The sequence below is a fragment of the Helianthus annuus genome, chromosome 8 (assembly GCF_002127325.2).
Source record: "Helianthus annuus cultivar XRQ/B chromosome 8, HanXRQr2.0-SUNRISE, whole genome shotgun sequence".
Lineage (NCBI taxonomy): Eukaryota > Viridiplantae > Streptophyta > Magnoliopsida > Asterales > Asteraceae > Helianthus > Helianthus annuus.
Genome location: NC_035440.2, coordinates 151,676,375 through 151,698,943, shown reverse-complemented (window position 1 = coordinate 151,698,943; position 22,569 = coordinate 151,676,375). Strand labels below are relative to the sequence as shown.

General features: G+C 39.4%; 2 protein-coding genes across 2 annotated transcripts; one reads left to right on the top strand and one right to left on the bottom strand.

The window, feature by feature from the left end:
* Positions 1–17,015: 17,015 nt before the first annotated feature.
* Positions 17,016–18,807, top strand: LOC110933639. The gene is made up of 3 exons (XM_022176852.1): positions 17,016–17,123; positions 18,317–18,735; positions 18,804–18,807. The coding sequence occupies exons 1-3, from the start codon at positions 17,016–17,018 to the stop codon at positions 18,805–18,807; spliced, it is 531 nt and encodes a 176-aa protein (XP_022032544.1).
* A 178-nt stretch (positions 18,808–18,985) lies between these two features.
* LOC110933631 lies at positions 18,986–20,035 on the bottom strand. The gene has a single exon (XM_022176845.1). The coding sequence runs from the start codon at positions 20,033–20,035 to the stop codon at positions 18,986–18,988; it is 1,050 nt and encodes a 349-aa protein (XP_022032537.1).
* Between the last annotated feature and the right edge of the window lie 2,534 nt (positions 20,036–22,569).

The following is a 22,569-nucleotide window of genomic DNA, read 5'->3' as shown; positions in this document are numbered from 1 at the left end:
TTCTCATATATCCGACTATATCCTGCAACACTAACATTACAAAATCATAAGGATTTTTATAAACTAAATTCATATGAGAATGCCATCCTCAAAGTTCATACATATTTTGTTTTGATATCCACGGATTGCGGTGAGAATGTTACATATTTGTTAGTGGATGAACTTTGAAAATAATTTTGTTTTGATATCCACCGAACAAAACCACAAAGACAGAACAAGGTTTTCAATATCGTAACACTATATTAAAGATGCATATATTATGACTGAAAATTTAAACACTCCAGATATGCATGTCATAAATGCGCAGGGAAAGATTTATTTTGCTATCCCAATTTATTCATCTTTTTTTTTTTTTTTTTTTTTTGGGTAAAGGGTTACCCCGGTTAAATTTTATTTCACACAAACAAACAAAACAAGTGAGGGCCTAACGTGAACCCCCAATTCTTAAATATGACATGCCACATTTGAGTCCAACAAGCAACAAAGCAAACCAATAAAACAACTAGTCTCAAAGGACAAGACAATGCCAAAAACACACCAAACCCTTAGCCGCAATCATCATCGTCTATCAACAATCCTCGCGGTAAACTCCATAAGTGTAACACTCTCGTCGCTTGGACTGATCTTTTGAACTTCATAGAGTGCAACTTCATCCGGACCGTGTTTAGAATGAGCTCTACTAGCTGGCTCGCACTCCTCTTCTTACTAGAAAACAGTCGCTGGTTTCTCTCTTGTCATACAAAGTAGACCGCCGCACCAACCACAAGCCGACCAACAATATGAATAACCTTCTTCGAATCCGCATGCTGAAGTAAATGGTTATAAACCGCATCCCAAGATGAATCAGTAGTTCCCATATCCACTAGATCTCGCACACCATGCCATATGCAACAAGCATATGAACACTCGAAGAAGAGATGCTCGTGAGAATCTGGACCAGACGTACATAAGGAACAACACATTAGATTAAAGTTCATATTCCCCGAGGACGACCAGCTCATCATAATATCCTGAGTCTTTAATTTCTTTTTTATAAGTAGCCACAAGACAAACGAATGCCGAGGAATAGCTTGAGGAAACCACACAATATTAGCCCAAGGAACCACACTCTGACTAGTCCGAATCTCCTCCCATACCATCGAAGTCCCATAGTCTACGATCGAAGTCCCATAGTCCCATAGTGTTTGGCATGATAAAATTTCATTCATCTCATATCTATTAGAATGTATATATATTACATCAATCTTCTTTTACAAGTGAAATTTATGTGCACTCTGATATCCGATTTGGTATATTATTAGTTTTTATTAAAAATTAAAGTTTAAAAAACAAGATTGAGAGAGAATACAATTTACAAAAAATAAAGGTTTGAATTGTATTATCATAGAACTTGAAGGGGAGGGTACAAACAAGTAAAAATAAACAAGAGGGGGTACCCCTTGACACCTATAAACTTTAAATTACCCGTTGTTACCCTCTACACTTTATAAAGTTACTCTATACTTTTTAAACTTCAATAATTTTTTTTCTTGAATGAGTATATTTTATTTATGTCTTGATTTTTTAAATAGTGTTATGCATAGCAATGTACAAATAATCTAAATACAAACATAAATGTTATTAAACCAATAATGACTTGATTTAGCGCACCCCAAAGCGGGCTAGGAATAAAAATAGTTATTTTTAATATGCCTTTACAAATACATCTACTTTAAATAAGTTATAGAATTTAATATATAGAAATTTAACTGAGGATTTTTTTTTTCCAGAAAATGAAAATATACATTGATTTTTTAAATCACATGAAATTCTATATATGTTTGACCAATTGGAAGAAGAAATTCTCATTCTGTTATAAGACATTTTCAAATAATCATAATTTTTTGTCAAACATACAATTAAAAGATTAAAATCTTTTATCGTCATGCATTTGAGTTTTAAATGTTTGTTTTTATATATACTTTTAAATCGATTTCATTAGTTTTTTTTTCTTTTTTTTTCTAATTAGTAGTTTCAGTTACAACTATAAAATCAAGTGTTAAGGAGAAAAATTAGGAATATAGATCTTGAAATTTTCATAGGTATAGGTTTGTTCGGAACAACAAATGTACTAGTACTATCATCCAATCCATATTTTGAAAATCATATTTGTAATTCACATTTAATCAGATTATTTCAGCACAAAGGTACTAAAGAACATCTTCGTTTTCTGAGTGCCATCTTCGATTTTGGTGTAGATCATTTTTTGTCACTAAACATGGTTCTTATAGCAGTCACGGGTATATATATACCCGTAAATGTAACCAGAATGTATCATGGGGACTACCGGGTTATAAAAGAATTTGGTTCATAATCTGTACTGGGTTCACTGACGTTATTTAGACCTTTATTAAGAAACATTTTATTACTCGTTTAATTTTCTAGAAAAACGAATTACATCATGAACGTGAGTGCATATTTGTTATTTTTCTTATTCAGGGTACAAAGATGGCTAGGCTGATTGTTGCATCAATAGCAGCTACTGCATTTGGGTTCATAATGGATCATATTGTTTCCACCAACAAGCTTTTTGGAGGCAAGTGTGTTTTACAGAATCTTTCATGGATCTTCGACTTTTATACTTTTTTTTAGTGATAACATATTATATCTGAATTCTGTTTTATTGATTTCCAGATTCACTCAGTTCTATAAATGTTATATAAAAATAGAAAGAAAAAAAAAAAAAAAAAACTTCTGTAAACGTCTTCAAAAATAGTGTTTGACAAATACGAATGTTAGCAGAAAATCAGCTTTTGTTCTACCAGATTATGGTGTTTTCATGATTTACAAAAGAAATGCATCTTTTCAACTACAATAATGTAACAGCTACGGGCACCAGTATTTTATGGTGGAGTGAACGTTTTAATTTGGTATTAGTTTTCAAAACGGAATCATAAAGTTTATTTCCAGGCCAATGATATCTAGATAAGTGGTGGAAGGCTTGCATTTCTCTTGAGAGATGCAGGTTCGACTCTCACTTGGTGTAGAGTGAGGCACTGGTGGGCAATCATAGGAGACCCAAGGAAACCTGGCTTCGATCACTGAGCCAAACGGATTTTAAAGGTAATTTCACCATCGTGCCTACGGGTGAGTGGCTTACTGGGTTTTCCCCGGAATCGGTGATGGACTCGAGTTACTCTCGGAGTACTTCGTTTGGTCTAGTGAGTGCCCTGAGAGTGCATGTGGGTCGCATGTATTGGAGGCGGGTTGGGCTTGTATGGGTCGTAAACAAGTTAGGGGGACAAAGGGTGTTGGTTTTGAGTCAAAACAGATTGGGTTGTCCTTCAGTTTGGGCCGAAGATGTGGGTGTGGGTTCGGGCCGCAAGAGTGTGGTATGCGGGGTTGGGCTTCGGGTTATGCTAACGGGTTAGTTATTTCGTAAAAGAATTATACATACATATATATATATATATATATATATATACCTATAGTTCGTTTGGGTTTTGAGTCGTAGATAGTAAGTAATAAATGAGTTTTGGTTCATATTATATATAACTAGTTTGGATATTAATTACGTATACTAATTCGTGTGACGTTAAGTAAAGTGTTACAACATAAACCGAAACAAGCAAGTAAAGCGAATGGTTCTAACCTCGAGAATTCGGGTTGTCACATGATCCCCAAGTTTTTTTTTTTTTTTTTTGGGTAAAGGGTTACCCCGGTGAATTTTATATCAAAAAATAAACCAAGTGTGAAGCTAAAGCACTTCACAGTTCTCCCAAGCAACATAAAACAGGGGAGTTACAACTCGAAAACAAACGAGACAACAAGACAAACGCAAAAGACACACTCCTACCAAACAAGGAGGCCACTACATAAAAAAAACAGACACACGACACTAGCCGCAATCATCATCCGCTACCAGCAATCCACGGGGCAGCCTCCACTGTTGTAACGCTCTTTCAGTCCGACTGGATGCTCTAAACCGCATTGTCTGAAGCTTCATTCTCACTGTGTTTAGAATGATATCCACAAGCTGATCTCTGCTCCTTTTCCTGATCGAAAAAAGTCTCGCATTCCTCTCATCCCAAACGAAATATGCAGCCGCACTTACCACCATTTTTGAAATGATATGATCAGCTGATTTGGAAGCCGCAATATTCATTAAGTAATCCAGAATCTGGGTCCAATGATGCTGGGTCGACGCCATATTAGCACGATCTTTCACCCCATCCCAAACTCTAGATGCATACTCACACTCAAAGAACAAGTGCTCATGTGAGTCTGGGCCTCTCGTACATAGCGAGCAACACATAAGATTAAAATTTGCATTTCCTGAAGCGTTCCATCTACTCATGATATCCTGTGTCTTTAGTTTAGTATTAAGAATCAACCACATGAGAAAAGCGTGCCTTGGAATAGCTTGAGGAAACCACACAACCTTGGCCCATTGCACTTCATCATGACCTGTCCTGAGATCATTCCAAACCGTAGAGGAAGAAAATCCGGTATGAACCCCCTGTCGTGTTCTCCATTTTATTTCGTCCTTGCGGAGGGGATCCAGCTGAAACCCTTGAACCTGTTGAAGCAAAGGAAACCGGTTCACCCATTCCATCGGCCATCTCCATTCACCATTAACTAGAATTTCCGCCAGCTTAGAATTTAGGTTGAATCCCGCATTTGCTATCAATCTAGGAGTGATAAAGGAGCTAATCGGACATATCTCATGCCACTTATCAAACCAAATCATCGTGCCAGTACCATCCCCAACCTTTACCCATATGTAGTTGCGTATAATCGGTCGTAACTGAAGCAATTTTCTCCAAGTCCACGAAGCATCATTCTTAAGCGGAATATCCCAAACACTTCTATCTCTAATACGGTATGAATGGATCCATTTAACCCAAAGAGATTGTCTATTATTAACCAAGCTCCATATATGAGAAGCCATTAAGGCGATGTTCATATCTTGTACTCTACGAATACCCAACCCCCCTTCACATCTCGGACGACAAACCGTTTTCCATCTGACCTTCGCTTTGCCTTTGATCTTATTCCCTTGAGACCACAAAAAGCATCTCATCTTCTCCTCCAGCTCCTCTATAACCCTTTTCGGTAAAATAAAGACCGATGCCCAATATATATGCATAGATGCCAAAACCGAACGAATCAGCTGCACTCTACCCGCAAAAGACAAACATTTAGCTTTCCAGTCAGTGATTCTTGATTCCATACTCTCAATTAGCCTTTTACAATCCTTATATTTCAGCCGAGTAGAAACAAGCGGAACCCCCAAGTAGCGAACTGGAAGAACCCCCTCCTCAAACGGCATAATACTAAGGATTCTTGCTTTCTCCTGATCCTTAACATTCCCAAAGAAAACTGTACTCTTCGCCATGCTAGGAACCAGACCCGACATAGATTTAAACATGTTAATAGCCGTCATTATAACCTGAGCGGATTTATAGTCGCCTCTAGCAAATATAAATAAATCATCCGCAAAACACAAGTTTATAATACTTTGCTTTTCACATTTATTATGGAACCTGAAGTTATTAGATAGCGATACCTGCCGGTTTAATAGCAACGTAAGAACTTCCATCACCATCGTAAAAAGATACGGAGACATTGGATCTCCTTGCCGGAGACCTCGTTTCCCTTTAAAATACCCAAAAAGGTTACCGTTGATTGCTAGCGAAAATGACGTAGATGAGACGCACGCCATAACCCACTTAATCATTTTAGCATGAAACCCAAACCCTTTCAGAGTGTTTTCCAAAAAACTCCATTCGACCGTATCATACGCCTTCTGGATATCTATCTTGAACGCACATCTAGGAGGACCAAAATTCCGGTGATAGTTATGCATAAGCTCCTGTGTTAAAAGAATGTTGTCCGAGATCCTTCTCCCCGGGACAAATGCGGACTGGTTAATACTAACGATGTCCGCCAAGCCATTCTTCATCCGGTCACTGATAATTTTGCTAATACACTTATATAACGTATTACAGCACGATATTGGCCTATAATCCGTTATAGAATCAGGAGTTGGGACCTTAGGTATTAACGAGATCACTGTGTGATTAAGTTGTTGAAGAAGTTTGCCATTATGGAAGAACTCTTTCACCGCATTGCACACATCATTACCCACCTCATTCCACGCCCTTTTAAAGAATACCGAAGTATATCCATCAGGCCCCGGCGCTTTATTTCCTGCTATCGAAAACATAGCTTTTTTTATCTCATCATCCGTAACTTGTCTTACCATCCACTCTGCCTTCTCATTTGTCAACTTTGTATGGAACAGATCCGGTGTTGGCTGCATACTAACATTCATTGTCGACCCAAAGAACTTTGCATAATGATCAACCATAGCATCATACACCATATCACCTTCAAAGCGTTTACCACTCGCATCCTTAATTGAAAATATTCGACTCCGGTGATTTTTCGCTTTGACAACATTATGGAAATACTTGGTATTCGAATCGCCCAGATCTAACCAGTCCAATTTAGATTTCTGTTGAAGAAACAAGGCTTCATCTCGCACCGCTGACTTGTATACCTGAAGTAATTTCGTGCCTTTTTCCAATAACTCAGAATTTGTTGGGTCATTATCAATGGCACTTTGACACTCATCAACCTCCTTCCTAGCCCGAATGACATTCTCATGTAAGTTTCCCTGTTGCTTCATGAGTTTTCGTAATGGAGTCTTTAACAGCTTCAGCTTCTTAACAATTTTAAACATGTTCACTCCCTGAATATCCAAGCTCCATATTCGTTTAACCTCCTCCTCAAATCCTTCTTTATCCGCTAAAAGATTAACGAACTTGAACGGTTTTGGTTTTTCTCTAGTAATATTTGGCAATACTAGAATACCCGGGGTGTGATCCGACAACCGATACGGCCTAAAGCATGCAGCAGCCGAGTGGAACGTGTCTATGAATTTCGTATTTCCCAGGATTCGATCAATTTTCTTAAACACCGCCCGTTGGTTCTGCTGTTTATTTGTCCAGGTGTAGTGAAGACCCGAACTATTAACGTCAAACACCTCTATGGACTCAACGCAATCCTTAAACTCAGCCATCCCTATATTATTAGACGAGGAACCCGAAAGAGTATCTTCTAGGAATAAAGAACAGTTGAAATCGCCCATGAGAATCCATGGTTTATCTCGCATGAAGGATTGATGCATACATAAGTTTTCCCATAGAGCTCTTCTATTCTTGTAATGATTATCAGCATATACAAACGAGCAAAACACTGCTTTCCGATCTGCTTTAAAAAGAATTTGAGTATGGATAACTTGGTCAGATTGCGCAAGAACCATTACATCCACCAGATTGACATCCCATCCCACCATTATTCGGATACCCTTATTGCAGTGAACCGCGTTGTTAGCCCAACTCCACGAAGCAAACAGATTTTTACAAACATTCTGAACGTTTAACGTATTAACATGAGTTTCCAGAATTGCGCACACATGTAAATTGTTATCCTTAATCAGCTGCCGAACCTCTTTCTGTTTAAGCGGGTGGTTCAACCCTCTAATGTTCCATGCAGCTAAACTACCCATCAACACCCGCTTGACCGGGTGTGCTTGCACCCTCAGACTTTTTTCCATCTTTGTTACTATCACCAGCAGTGTTAGTGCTTCTCATTTGTTGCTTCTCATGATCCCCAAGTTGAAAGAAATTTAATCCCTAAATTTAGTAAACAATCGCTGAAGAAGCCAATGCGGTTGAGCGTTTTCGTGGGGTGTTACATATAAAGTACCCTCGTCGCAACGCTAGGGGGTGGCGGAGGTGTCGCAAGCGGCAAACTACCCTAGGAGGCTTAGCCGCATTGCACTCGGTCCCCCCGGCTTAGGTCCGACGGACAGGATGTTGTTAGGTCGGGATATTGTAGTGATGGTGCGGTGCTGTGATATTAGGAACCAAAAAAGAAAAGGGGAGATGACGTGTGGTGCGGTGCGATGGTGTTTGGTCGTCGGAAACACAAAGTCGCTAGTGATGGCATTGTGGTGGCTGATGGAAAAGGGAAATATGAGGGGAGGGTCAACGGTGTATGGTACTATGTTCGTTTGAAAAATAGTTTTATATATGTATATATTGAATAAAATCATATTTGATATTAAGTGTCTTATATATAATCTTATGAACGGGAAGAACAAAAAGACCATTATGCTCTCATATGACTATGTGGGAAGAAAAAAAAAAGTAGTATGCCCTCATGTCACTTTGTGAGAGAATAGAATTTCCATATTTTTTCTATGATTTCGTTTCGACTTTTTGCTAGTTGGGTATGGTTAAGCTAGCCTTTTCATTGTATTTTCACTTTTTTTTTCTATCCAAAGTATGTGTAATTTGATAGAAAATTAAAATCTCAAGAATAACCTAAGTATAAATAAAACAAACGTTAATAAACATTTTGTAACATTAATAGTTTGCATATTTTGAATAGGTACTACTCCGAGAACAATGAGCAAAGAATGGCAAGACGAAACTGAGAAAATGAAAAATGCTTGGCCTCGCACTGCTGGACCCCCGGTTGTCCTAAACCCTCTCACTCGCCAAAATTTCATTGTCAACTCACGTGATTCTTAAACCATCTTTTTAACACAAATAAGGTCTTTGACAACCGCTTTGATCAATATATTTGGGAAAAAAATAAAAATATTAAGTTTCATGTAATTTTTAATAATTAACTTTCAAGTTTGTGTTTGTTATCTCAATTAAATAAAAGTTGTATGTTCTGGTGTAAGAGATAAACATAATCAATATTACTTAAGTATTCTTTGTGTGTATTTTAATTATTAACCATACAAAAAACAAAGCTCTTTCTTTTTATGATAAACTAGTTTTATACCCGCGCGTGTTGCGGCACGCTAAACCGAATCAGTCTTGGTTTATGCTTTGATTACTTGTATATTACAATTCATAACACAATCGCTCTAAACCGAATCACTCTTGATGTGATAACATGTATGTTTATGCTTTGATTACTTATACATTACAACTCAAAACACGATCTCGAGAAAAATTTACATCAGGATGTTGATATAAGTAGATAGAAATATGGAATCGTAGAGTACTTTATTAAAGTTTAAATAGCAGTGTAAATTAACTTAAGAAACAAAAAAGAAAAAAGAAATGGTTAAAGTCTAGGGGTGTTAAATGTAACATTTATAATTTAAAGATCAAAAAATTGCATTGAAAGGGATTAGAACCTGATTCCTTCAATGTACATACCAGAGGAGAACCACTCCAGCACTTGCCATTTACTCGTTGTAAATTGATTTCCACTCTATATATTTGAGAAAAAACAAAAAAAAAAATAATAAAGAAATTTAGTGGATGTCACATGACATCTATTGACTTGTCAACTATCAAAATTCACCGATCACACACCAGAACTATTTTTTTTTGGGTAAAGGCTTACCCGGTGATTCTATTAAAACAATCCCAAATCAGTACAAGTAGGGAGGATGAGTTCCACACTAGTTCATATACAGGACATGCCCCATATATGTAAGCTAAATAAAACGAAAACCACACAACCTATGACACCACATAACCTAGCCTACTACACAATATGGAAAAAATATGTAGTAGACAAAACAAAACAAAACAAAACAAAACAAAACAAAACAAAACAAAACTAAAATCATCCTTCATCATCAAAAATGAAATTGCCCCAGACCATCAGCCCCTTGACACGAACCAGCAACACTCTATCTATTGGAGAACTTCATGTACGAGGTGCTTGCCCCTGCCTTCGATAAACCGGATGTCATAAATTCATCAGTTTCATTATAGCTACCAATAACCTCCTCATCATCCGATTCCTGCTGGTCATGTTGAACTTCACCATTTTTACCCACATTCTTACCCCTATCCGAAAGAACATCAAACGGATTGTGCGTTTTGACACTAGATGGCGGACCCGAGGTAGTAGCCCCACCATGCGGCTTGGATCCAATCGGCCGATATTCAAATTTCTGCTTCTGCTTATTAACAGGAAACCCTGATTTCCTAGCCGCTTTTTTGCGATCCACATCCGTAAAACCCTCTTTGTCTACAACCGGTTGCTTCACTTGATTCCGAGTATTGATTCCCTCTTATTTATTCTGATTAGTGACCGGCCCCTTAGGAGTCCTCCTAGGCTGTGTCGGGCATGTATCATCAGAATGACCAAACACCTTACAATGTGCACACCTAAGAGGACTCCATTCATATTCTACCTCCAATCTCACTTTACTAAAACCTTCCCCCTCCAACTCTGGAACCGCAATAACTATCTCCTCCTTAAACCCATTTTCAGCTGAAATTTCTACTAGCGCTCTCGCGTAGCTACTCCTTCCCCAAGTATCCGTGCACATTGACGAAGTGTACGAGTCCAACATCTTAGGCTCACCAATAGCCGTAGCAATCATACTCAATCCATCCTCCGTATATGCAGCAATCGGGACATCATGGATTTTGACCCACACTTGCAACTTCTTAACTTCCTTCTTTTCTAACTTTGATGTAGGCGACCAAATATTCAAAAACATAGGCTGAGATCGGATAATCCAAGGACCTTCTTTAAGAACATTCAACATACCAGCTTCATCAGCAAACTTAAAGAAAAAGAACCCATTAGCATTCATCATTGATTTTTGTAATCCAAACCTCTTCCAATGATTCCTCACAAAATAATCCACAACCGGGTATGTTAGCCCTGTTACGCATGAGGGTTGTGATGTGGTTCTTTCTCGGGAGTCGGTTAGAGCTGTTCAAGTAAAATTAGCAAACACTCTGTATGGTTACTTCCTGGGGGACAGAGTTGCATATCCGGTTGTGGAATATTTCGTGAAGAACCAGTGGAAGAGATATGGATTACAGAAATCAATGATGAATGCTAATGGGTTCTTTTTCTTTCAGTTCGCGGATGAAGCTGGTATGTTGAATGTTCTTAAAGAGGGACCTTGGATTATCCGATCTCAGCCTATGTTTTTGCATATTTGGTCTCCTACTTCTAAGTTAGAAAAGAAGGAAGTAAAGAAGTTGCAAGTGTGGGTTAAAATCCATAATGTTCCGATTGCTGCGTATACGGAGGATGGATTGAGTATGATTGCTACGGCTATTGGTGAGCCTAAGATGTTTTTTTTTGGGTAAAGGGTTACCCCGGTGATTCTATATATCAACACAACCAATACAAACCAAGTAGTGTAGAGAGTCTACACTAGTTCGATCATGAGGCATACCCCATGAACGTAAGCGAAAACCAAAACACAAGCAACTAACAAATCAACACAAAAAACAACTAGCCTGACAAACTTGGAACAACTAAAAAACAAATCAACACTGATCAGCCCCCATCGTCCAAAATCTCTTTGCCATGGACTTCCCATTCGCTCAATAGTCTTCGAACATTACCAGTATTCTTCAGTCTTGCTCCCATTAACTTGTATCGAACCAGCTGTATTATGTGAGCACCAACAGTTTCTGGCGGTCTTAGATGATTTTTAAAGATCCGAGCATTGCGTTCCTGCCAAACAACATAAGCCGTAGCCGCAACCACCACTCTAGCAACATAATCCGCGGCTAGTTTAGACTTGGACCGAACAAGTAACCAATTCACAATATCAGCCCATTTAGGTTGAACCGAGTCCATACCCACCTTACGTTTCACCATATCCCAAACTTTAGCCGAGTAGTTACATTCAAAAAACAAATGACTATGGGAGTCATGATTTGCATAGCACAATAAGCAACACATCATGTTCATATTTTTCCGTCTAGACAAATCCCAGCTTAGAATTTTATCCTGCGTAAGTAATTTACCTCGCATGATCAGCCACATGAGAAACGCGTGCCGCGGGATACATTGGGTAAACCAAACAATAGTGCTCCATGCTACTTCCGTTTCTTTATGCCGAATCGTATTCCATACACATGAAGTCGAAAAATCTTTCCGATCACTACCATCACGCCACATGATTCTGTCAATTTTGTTCGGGGTTACGTGGAATTGATCTAGCTGAATTAAGACTGGGAATAAATCCCTCCAAGCAACCGGCCATTTCCATTCTCCATTTAACTGAATGTCAGACACCGAGTCCTCCAATCGAAATCCTGCATTAGCAATGGTTCTAGGGGAGATAAAGTTACCGAGCGGCCCTATATCGCACCAATAATCAAACCAAGCCGAGGTCCGTGTACCATCACCAACATCCGACCAGAAAAAATCTCTCATTTGCGGTCTAAGTTGAAGGAGCTTTCTCCACGAGTAGCAACTATTGGAAATAATTTTAGATAACCAGAAACTATTACCTTTTAACCTGTAACTGTGCACCCACTCCACCCACAATGATTTTCTTTTCGTAACAATACTCCAAATATGATTAGTCATGAGTGCTTTATTAACATCTCCTAATCGCCGAATCCCCAATCCGCCTTCATATTTAGGGAGACAAACTACTTTCCAAGAAACCTTCGCTTTACCTTTTTGAAACGTAGAGTCTTGGGCCCAAAGAAAATTCCGCATCTTCGCCTCCAATTCATGAGTGACCCGTGATGGCAATAAGAAGACAGAGGACCAGTAAATATGCATAGAGGACAAGACGGAAACAATGAGTTGCAATCTGCCAGCAAACGAGAGTAATTTATTTCTCCAATGCATGATACGTTTGTCAAGCTTTTCCATCATAACACTACAGTCTTTATAAAGAAGCCCTGACGAAATTAGAGGCACACCAAGATAGCGCACAGGCAAGGATCCCTCCTTGAACGGCATAATGTTCAAAATAGCATTTTTAATATAACTCGGGACATTACAGAAGAACACCGTACTTTTCTGTATACTAGGCACCAACCCCGACATTTTAGAAAATTTAGAGAGAGAATTCATAATACCTCTAGCTGAAGCAATTTCCCCTCTAGCAAAAAGGAACAAATCGTCTGCAAAACATAGATTGATAATTTGCTGCTTCTCACATTTGTTATGAAATTTAAAAGACGAATCAATCCTGACCATGTGATGCAGAATGCCCGTGAGAACCTCCATCACAAGAGTGAACAAATACGGGGACAACGGATCTCCCTGGCGAAGACCCCGATTACCTTGAAAAAACCCGTGCACATTACCGTTGACACAAACGGAGTACGAAGCAGTGGAGACACAAACCATGATCCAATCAACCATCTTACCGCTAAACCCAAATCCCAGCAAAATATTCTTAAGGAAGTTCCAATCAACCGTATCATAGGCCTTCTGGATATCTACTTTGAACGCACATCTTGGGGGGGCCCGAATTACGATGATAATTGTGCATCAATTCTTGGGTTAACAGAATATTATCCGAAATCTTCCTTCCTGGGACAAACGCCGATTGATTTATGCTGACAATATCATTTAACGCCCCCTTCACTCTGTCCGCAACTATCTTGCTAATGCATTTATAAACTACGTTACAACAAGCTATCGGTCTGAACTCAGTGACAGTCGACGGAGAAGGCACCTTTGGAACTAGCACAATAAGAGTGTGATTTAATTCTCGTAGAAGATTACCAGTATCAAAAAAATCAATGATAGCCCTTGAGACATCATCACCCACTATAGGCCACGCACTCTTGAAGAACGCCGCCGTATACCCATCAGGACCCGGGGCCTTATCAATGCCAATAGAAAACATGGCCTTCTTAACCTCATCTTCCGTCACCTGTCTACACATATGATTAGCTACACTCGGATCCAAGACGTTAGAGAATAAATCCGGAGCCGGATTCAGCGACGTATCACCCCTACACCCCAAGAACTTCTCATAGTGATCAACAAAAGCTTGATGAACATGGTTGCCCTCAAATAAAGTACCCCCAGCATCACGAATGACATCAATCCGGCTATGATGATTTCGGTTTTTTAAAGAAGAATGGAAAAAAGCCGTGTTCATATCCCCAGCTCTCAACCAGTCCACTTTAGATTTCTGTTTAAGGAAACGCTCCTCATCCAATAACGCTTCTTGGTATTCAGCACTTACAGTAGCTTCTTGAACCCGAAGACTCTCAACATTTGGCTGGTTATCAATACAACTCTGAATGGCCTCAAGCTTATCACGGAGATTTTCCACTTTTTTATGCAAGTTACCTTGCTTAAATAACAGAGCACGAAGTGGTTTTTTCAGGAGCCGAAGACGTTTAACAACACAGAACTGATGCACTCCTTTAATTCTAGTACCCCACTCTCGCTTCACAATGTCTAAAAATTCAGGTTTAAACACCAGAAAGTTAGCAAATTTAAAAGACCGAGGTTTCGGCATACCAGCATCTGGGAGCTTTAAAACGCACGGGCAATGATCCGAGAGCCTATACGGCTGAAAAAGAGCAACAGCATTCGGAAAAGCAGTTACGAACTCGGTATTACCCAACACTCTATCGATCTTTTTCAGCAAGCCAATCCCCTTCTTGGGCTTCTGATTCCAAGTAAAGTGGAGACCCGATCGATTAATATCAAACATTTCAATATTATCCACACACTCTTGGAATTCCTTCATGCTAATAGAAACAGATGAGGCCCCCATCGATTTATCTTCTAGGTTTAGGGCCGAATTGAAATCACCCATAAGCACCCAAGGCTTAGTACCAACAAAAACTTTGTGCATAGACAAATGGTGCCATAACTCCCTACGTTTCACATAGTAATTAGCCGCATAGACCACCGAGCAAAAAGCTATTTTGTTATCTTTCTTGAAAAAGAGTTGTAAATGAATAACCTGATCGGTTTGAGACAAGACCATGACATCCAAGATGGCTGGATTCCAGCCTATGATAATCCTTGTACCCTTGTTACAATGAGCCCCATTTGATGTCCAATCCCATGATCGAAACACAGATTTGCACACATGACTCAGCCTACTAACATCAACATGACTCAGATTTGTGAGCCTAAGATGTTGGACACGTATACTTCATCCATGTGCACGGAAAATTGGGGAAGGAGCAGTTACGCGAGAGCGTTAGTAGAAATTTCAGCTGAAAATGGGTTTAAGGAGGAGATAGTTATTGCAGTTCCAGAGTTGGAAGGGGAAGGCTTTTGTAAAGTGACTTTGTCGGTAGAATATGAATGGAGTCCTCTTAGGTGTGCGCATTGTAAGGTGTTTGGTCATTCTGATGATTGTTGCCCGAGACAGCCTAGGAGGGCTCCTAAGGAGCCGGTTTCTGGTCAGAACAAACAAGGGGGGAACAATACCCGAAAACAAATGAAGCAGCCGGTGGTAGACAAAGAGGGTTTTACGGATGTGGAGCGCAAAAAAGCGGCTAGGAAATCAGGTTTTCCTGTGAATAAGCAGAAGCAAAAATTTGAATACCGTCCGATTGGTTCCAAGCCGAGTGGTGGGGCTTCTACCTCGGGTCCGACATCTAGTGTCAAGACGCACAACCCGTTTGATGTTCTTTCGGATAGGGGTAAGAATGTGGGTAAAAATGGTGAATTTCAACATGACCAGCAGGTTTCGGATGACGAGGAGGTTATCGGTACTTATAACGAGACTAATGAATTTATGACTTCCGGGATGTCGAAGGCAGGGGCAAGCACCTCGTCCACGAAGTTCTTCAATGGATAGAGTGTTGTTGGTTCGTGTCAAGGGGCTGCTGGTCTGTGGCAGTTTTATTTTTGATGATGGAGGATAATCTCTTGCTCTGTTTTGTTTGTCGTGTCTACTAGATGTTTTTTCCATAATGTGTAGTAGACTAGGTTATGTGGTGTCATAGAATTTATGGTTTTGTTTTTGCTTGGCTAACATATATGGGGCATGTCCTGTATATGAACTAGTGTGGAACTCATCCTCACTACTTGTACTTATTTGGGATTGTTTTAATAGAATCACCGGGGTAACCCTTTACCCAAAAACCGGGTATGCAACTCTGTCCCCTAGGAAGTAACCACACAGAGTGTTTGCTAATTTTCTTGTACTGCTCTAACCGAGTCACGAGGAAGCACCACATCACAACCTTCATACATAACTGGACTAGCAAGAGTTCTAAAGTTCACCTTCACCTTCTCCTTAGAGTTGTTTACTACATTAGCATATGATACCGGTTCCGTCATCCCTGAAATTTTCGAGTTCCCTTGCCCAGCCGATGCAACAGCTACTGAACTTGGCACATATCTCATGCTATCTTGAGTAATTCCTTCCCTAGTAGCTGGCCGCAGGTGTTCAGCTTCAATTGGAACGCTTCAATTGGAACTGAAAACTTTGACAATTCATCAATCAAATTAACCTTTCGGGATTCAGTTTGAGTCGACTGAACGTTGCCCCGTCTAGGTAACCAAGTGTTGCCATCTACATCAATAACACGTCTGGCCAAAGTTTCAAAGGAATATGTTTGACTGCCGCCGTCAACATGTGACTTTTGCTCAAGGGAGAATGGAGGTTTGCTCCAATCATCCGGAGCATGCACCCCATCCGATTTAAGGTCACTCATTCGTAACCCTCAATTGAAATTACACAAGAACAGGAAACAAAACACTTACACGCTAATCAGCAACCAAAGAAGTGACCTGCCGAAAACCCTAGTTGATTGCAGAAACAAAACCGCTCTGCCGATCTGCCTATTGATTGCCGAAAACCTTGCCAAACCCTAATCTGAATAGTTGCTGAATATGATAATCAGCGCCGTTGAATCAGATGTAGTGTCGAAACTTAGAACAACAAAATCAGAATCCTAATCTCAAAATTCTGATGATGTATCGCCGAAAGAACTGCTACACACCCCTTTTGCAAACCAGCAATCAGTGCCGACAACAAACCCTAACTATAAACCCTAATCCGATTACACTTGATTAATGCCTAAAGGTCGAAACAGACAACCCTAAGCTGATAACAAGATCAATCGGGATCAGGATTAGTTAACAGATTGTTAGGGTTTTACCAATCGCCCATGTCGCCTAAATCGCCCAGAGAACCTCTAGATGGTGTTTATCATCAATTAACATTAACACACCAGAACTATTCCCCTCTCATGTTATGTATGTGTGTGTAATGAAATACAAGAATGGATACAAAGGAGAAAAAAGTTATGGAAGGTGAAAGTGGAAGGGAGAAACTTCTCGTTCACACTCACGAGTCAATCCCAAACCACTCAATGACCCAATTTAAGACTGTGTGTAAGGATCCAAATAAATTGAAGAAAAACATGTCTACTTTTTTTAGAGTAAAATGCCACTTTCGTACCTTAGGTTTGGCCACTTTTGTGACTTTCGTTCAATATTTTTTTGCATCTAGATCTAAAAGGTTTGAAATCTTGTCATTTTCACTCGACTTGTTAAGTCCAACCATTTTTTTTTGCGTTAAGTCAGGGACATCTTCAACATTTTAGCTATTTGTTTTGTTTATTTATATCAAAATGGCAAGGTAATAAAATAAATTGAGTTAACGAGTTGGATGAAAATGACAAGATTTCAAACCTTTTGAATTCAGACGCGAAAAAACAAACTTTGGAAGAAAGTCGCAAAACTGGCCAAATCTAATGGACGAAAATGACCTTTTACTCTTTTTTATAAGTACATAATTTTTTCTACTTCTTCAACATTTGTCCTTCATTACACCGAACCCTCGATGATCTTTTGTGAAGAAACACCCGTTTTACAAACCTTGATACTGTTAGGCCAACGATCGCTTGGCGAAAAATATGTTTACTATTGTTTTATGAATTCTAGGTTATCACGAAGACATGGAAATATTTGAGCATCGATATATTTTACTCTAGTTTCTTGGACAACCACCACAAGTTAGAAGACCTTTTAGCATCCGAGTCAGTTATCTCCCGATGAAGGCAAGAACCATTGTTAAAGGTCCTAGTTTGGTGAAACTATGTGTGGGAAAAAAAACATCACTAATAGATAATATTAACTACAAGTCATTATCAAAGTGAAGTGTTGAAGGGAACATAAATGGTCAGCCTACTCCGGATTTGTTTCAGAAAACCTTGAGTCCCGAAGTGGCGAATAGTATGGTTTGACAAATCACTAGGGAGGAAATAAAGGAAGCTTTCTTTGCGATCAATGAGAATAAGGCCCCGAGGCCTGACGGCTTCACATTGACTTTTTTCAAGAAGTCGTGGCTGATCATTGGAGATGAAGTCTCTATGGCTATCTCGGATTTTTTTTTGATAAAGTCAAGATGCTCCAAGAAATAAATCACACGTTTGTGGCTTTGATTCCCAAGGTAACTACTCCGGCTGTGATCACTAATTACCGACCTATTTCATGCTGCAATGTTATATATAAAGTCATCAGTAAAATCATTACTAATAGAATTCTTGAAGGGTTAAATGATATTATAATTGATAATCAGTCAGCTTTTGTGCCTGGCCGACGAATCTCTGATATTATTCTTCTAACACAAGAGTTAATGCATCAATACCATAGGCAAACTGGTCCTCCTAGATGTGCGTTTAAGGTGGACATCCAGAAAGCTTATGATACGGTCGACTGGAGCTTTCTTCGGGCTGCTTTGTGTGGTAATGTTCATGGGTTTTTTAAAGGGAAGAGGGGGTTGAGACAAGGAGATCCAATGTTTCCTTATCTATTTATGATAGTCATGGAGGTACTCACAGCCATCTTGCAGACGGCGGCATCTTTGTCGACTTCGTTTAAATTCCATAATAAGTGCGAGAAACAAATGATAATTAATCTTTGTTTCGCTGATGATTTATTTCTCTTTGCAAGAGGCGAGGTAAAATCAGCAAAGTTGATCATGGAATCATTAACCAGGTTTAAAGACTTGTCGGGTCTTTCTCCTAGTGTTTTTTTTTTTTTTTTTGGGTAAAGGGTTACCCCAGGTGAATTTTATAAATAACCAAATAAGCACAAAGGAATGCCAGAAAGGGCAAACCAACTAGACTTGACATACCAAGCCTAGGACCACACGATCCACAACCAAACAAAACAGCTCAAAACCAAACAAAAACAACCAAAACAAACACAACCCGACAAAAACAGAACAAAAACAATTAGCTATCGACTAGCCCGGGTCTTTGTCTTCATCACTTGGAAGCAGCTTCCACTTCTTTAGAAGGCTTTGATTGTGTGATTCGCCATTAAAGTTAAACCCCATCAATCGAAGCCGAACCGTATTCTTAATTTTATCACTCACCGAATTAACATTGGCATCTTTATTAGAGAATAAACAATTATTCCTTTCTTGCCAGATAAAATACGACGCCGCAGCAATGACTAGCTTACATACAATGTGTTCCGTCTTCCTTGAATTAGCCTTTTGATCCATCCAGTTCATGATCGACTGCCACGAGTCATTAACATCCCCCATGTTCACCAAAACTTTAACATTACACCAGACTTGAGAGGCAAACGAACATCTGAAAAACAAATGGTCTCTAGAATCCCGATCGTACTTACATAATGGACAGCACATAAGTCTCAAGTTATATTCGCTTCCCGCTTCCCAGATTGCTAATCGATCCTGCGTCTTGAGCTTATTTTTAATAACCAACCAAAGATGGAACGAGTGTCTTGGAATGCATTGACTAAACCAAACCCCATTTACCCAAGAGACCGGATGTTCACGATGACGGGTATTATGCCACACCTCCATCGAACCAAAAGGACAGATATTTCCCTCCAAGTCTTTCCAGATTGTTCTATCCTCCAGATTCTGAGTCAAAAGAGGAGCATTTAACCCAATCAAAACCGGATAAATATCATACCAAGCAGTAGGCCACTTCCAATGGCCGTTATCATCGATAAGATCCGCTAAAGATGAAGTAAGATTAAAGCCCGCATTAGCAATGGACCTCGGCGTAATAAAAGTATTAAGCGGACTGAGCTGGCACCAGTTGTCACTCCAAGCATTTATTTGAGAGCCGCTCCTAACAGACTTCCATATGAACGGACAAACCGCATTCCGAATGGAAAAAATTTTCCGCCAACCCCAGCTGATACTACCATGAGCTTGGATGTCCCATAAGCTCCTACCCTTCAATTTATGCAAGTGGATCCACTGAACCCAAAGGGATTTCCTTTCCGTAATAATACTCCAGAGGTGATTAGTCATAAGAGCCTTATTCACATCCGAAATACTCCTAATTCCCAAGCCCCCTTCGTCCTTTGGTAAACAAACCTCAGACCAAGCCACCTTCACTTTGACTCTACCCTGACTGTGAGAATTCCATAAAGAAGAGTACAGTTTTCTTTTGCAATGTGCTCCCTAGAGTGAAAGAACAAATTATGCAGCTAATGTCGTTTGATGAAGGTACCCTCCCGATTAAGTATTTGGGTGTGCCTTTACTAGCGTCCAGGTTGATGATAAAAGATTGTAAAGTTTTGATCGAAAGGATGGAGAGCCGTATTACAAACTGGAGAAATAAAATGCTGTCATTTGCAGGTAGACTTTAGCTTATCATATTTGTCCTTTCATCTATTTATATTTACTGGGCATCGGTCTTTATCCTTCCTCAAAGTGTTATTAAGTGCTTGGAAGCTAAAATGAAGTGGTTCTTATGGGGTCAAGGGACGGGCGTACTGGTAAAGCAAAAGTGGCATGGAAAGAGGTGTGTCTTCCTAAGAATGAAGGAGGGCTAGGCATTCGGCCTATTGCAGAGGTGAATCGTTCTCTTATTATTAACCATATTTATGGTATTCTTTCAAACAGGAAGTCAATATGGACATCTTGGGTCTATTCTTATAAGTTGAAAGGGAGAAGCAATTGGGATATTCAGATACAAAACAATTCTTCTTGGGGATGGAGAAAATTCCTTCAAACTAGAAGACTAGCTAGGCCATTCATGTGGTCCAAGATTGGAAATGGGGAATCTACATTCTTATGGTACGACAAATGGTGTGATGAAGGCCCTTTCGAGAATCTTGTTAGTCATCAACGAATGATTCAACAAGGCCTTAATAATATGACTAAGATTAAAGACCTGATTCATAATGGAGAGTGGAATTGGCCGGAAGCATGGCGGAATTTATATCCGGTTTTGTTTAATATTCCAAGGATCAACTTATATTCGCAATGTAAGGATTCTGTTATGTGGAAAAGCCGCGATAATAAATTGCATGAGTACTCGTCAAAAGTGGTGTGGGAAGATATAAGAAGATGTGGTGACCGTGTAGATTGGTGGAAGCTAGTTTGGTCTCCTTTTAATATTCCCAAACATGCATTTACATGCTGGTTGATCTTTAAGAAGAAATTATGGACCCAAGACAGAATTTTGAGCTGGAATCAATCGGTAGTGGGATCTATGAACTTGAATTGCTGTTTATTATGCTATAGAGGAATAGATTCTCACTCTCATTTGTTTTTTGAGTGCGATTACTCCAAAAAAGTCTGGTTTCTAGTCCGTGATCGGATGAATATGAATGATGTTCCTGAAAATGGGATGTCATTGTGCAGAGAATGATTTGCAACGCAGCTTCACGAACATGCGAGTCAGTGATTCGTCGGTTATTACTGGCAGGAACGGCCTACATGATATGGCAGGAATGGAACGCAAGGTTTTTCAACAATCTCTTAAGACCACCGGAGATATTAACAGAATGTATTCTCAACACGGTATAGTTAAAGCTGCATTCCTTCAAGTTTAAAGCAAATGATCGAGTGAAAAGGCCTCTTCAACAATGGAAAGTGGAGAATGCAGATTTGTTTGATGATGATTAATTATATTTTGATGTAACCTAGTAATAGGGTGTTTGCTTGGTTTTGTTTAGTCAGGTTGGGCGTGTCTAACTTGAGAACTAGAGAGTACTCAGCACTCTACTTGTTTTGTTTTTGATAGTTTTAATACAATCACCGAGGTAACCCTTTACCCAAAAAAACTCATTATCGAATATTACCCGCTGATCACCATGGAAATGTCATTGTCTAATTAGGAAAGATTTTTTCACTCGCGGATACGTCACCGGATGATAAGACCGCGGGGTGCGGGAGGGCTTGGGTTGAGGGCATTGCTCAATACGTGGCGGGTGTGGGGTCCATAAGGTAATTCTTCAAAAGAATGGGTGTGGGGTGGCTTTGGCTGGCGTGGCCAGCCATGTGGATTTTGATATTTTTTGTTTTAAGTATTTAAAATTCCATTTAATTAAAAAAAACTACATAAAAAAAGCTACATAAAACAAAAAAAAAGATTAAAAACTTCATGATTTATCCATGTCATATTTTTTCAAGATTTCTTGTTTTATTTGCAACGTCAATTCCAATTCTTCGCCAGTAAGTTGATTGAAGGGCATGGCGAGAACTTTCATATCTTCGTGTTTTTCTTTTAGAGATGTTTTTTTATGGTACGACGCTTGGATATTTTTCCTCGTCTCGATCCTTTATTGTTGGTTGAAATTGAATGTGTCGATTTTTGTCCCAATTTCTTCCAACTGGTCGGCGTACAACCATTTACTCGAGGCCGAACTAGGGGCCGAACCCAATGCCATACCCGATCTCCCTCTTTGAATCCGCTTTTTTGACGTGTCTCTACCGGGTGCGCGGGATTAAGTGCATGCATTGTAGAGGATTAAGTGGGTTGAATTTATAAAAAAAAATATATATATAGAGATAGAAGAAGTAGAGAAGTTGTAAAAAATTGTAAAAAATGGGTG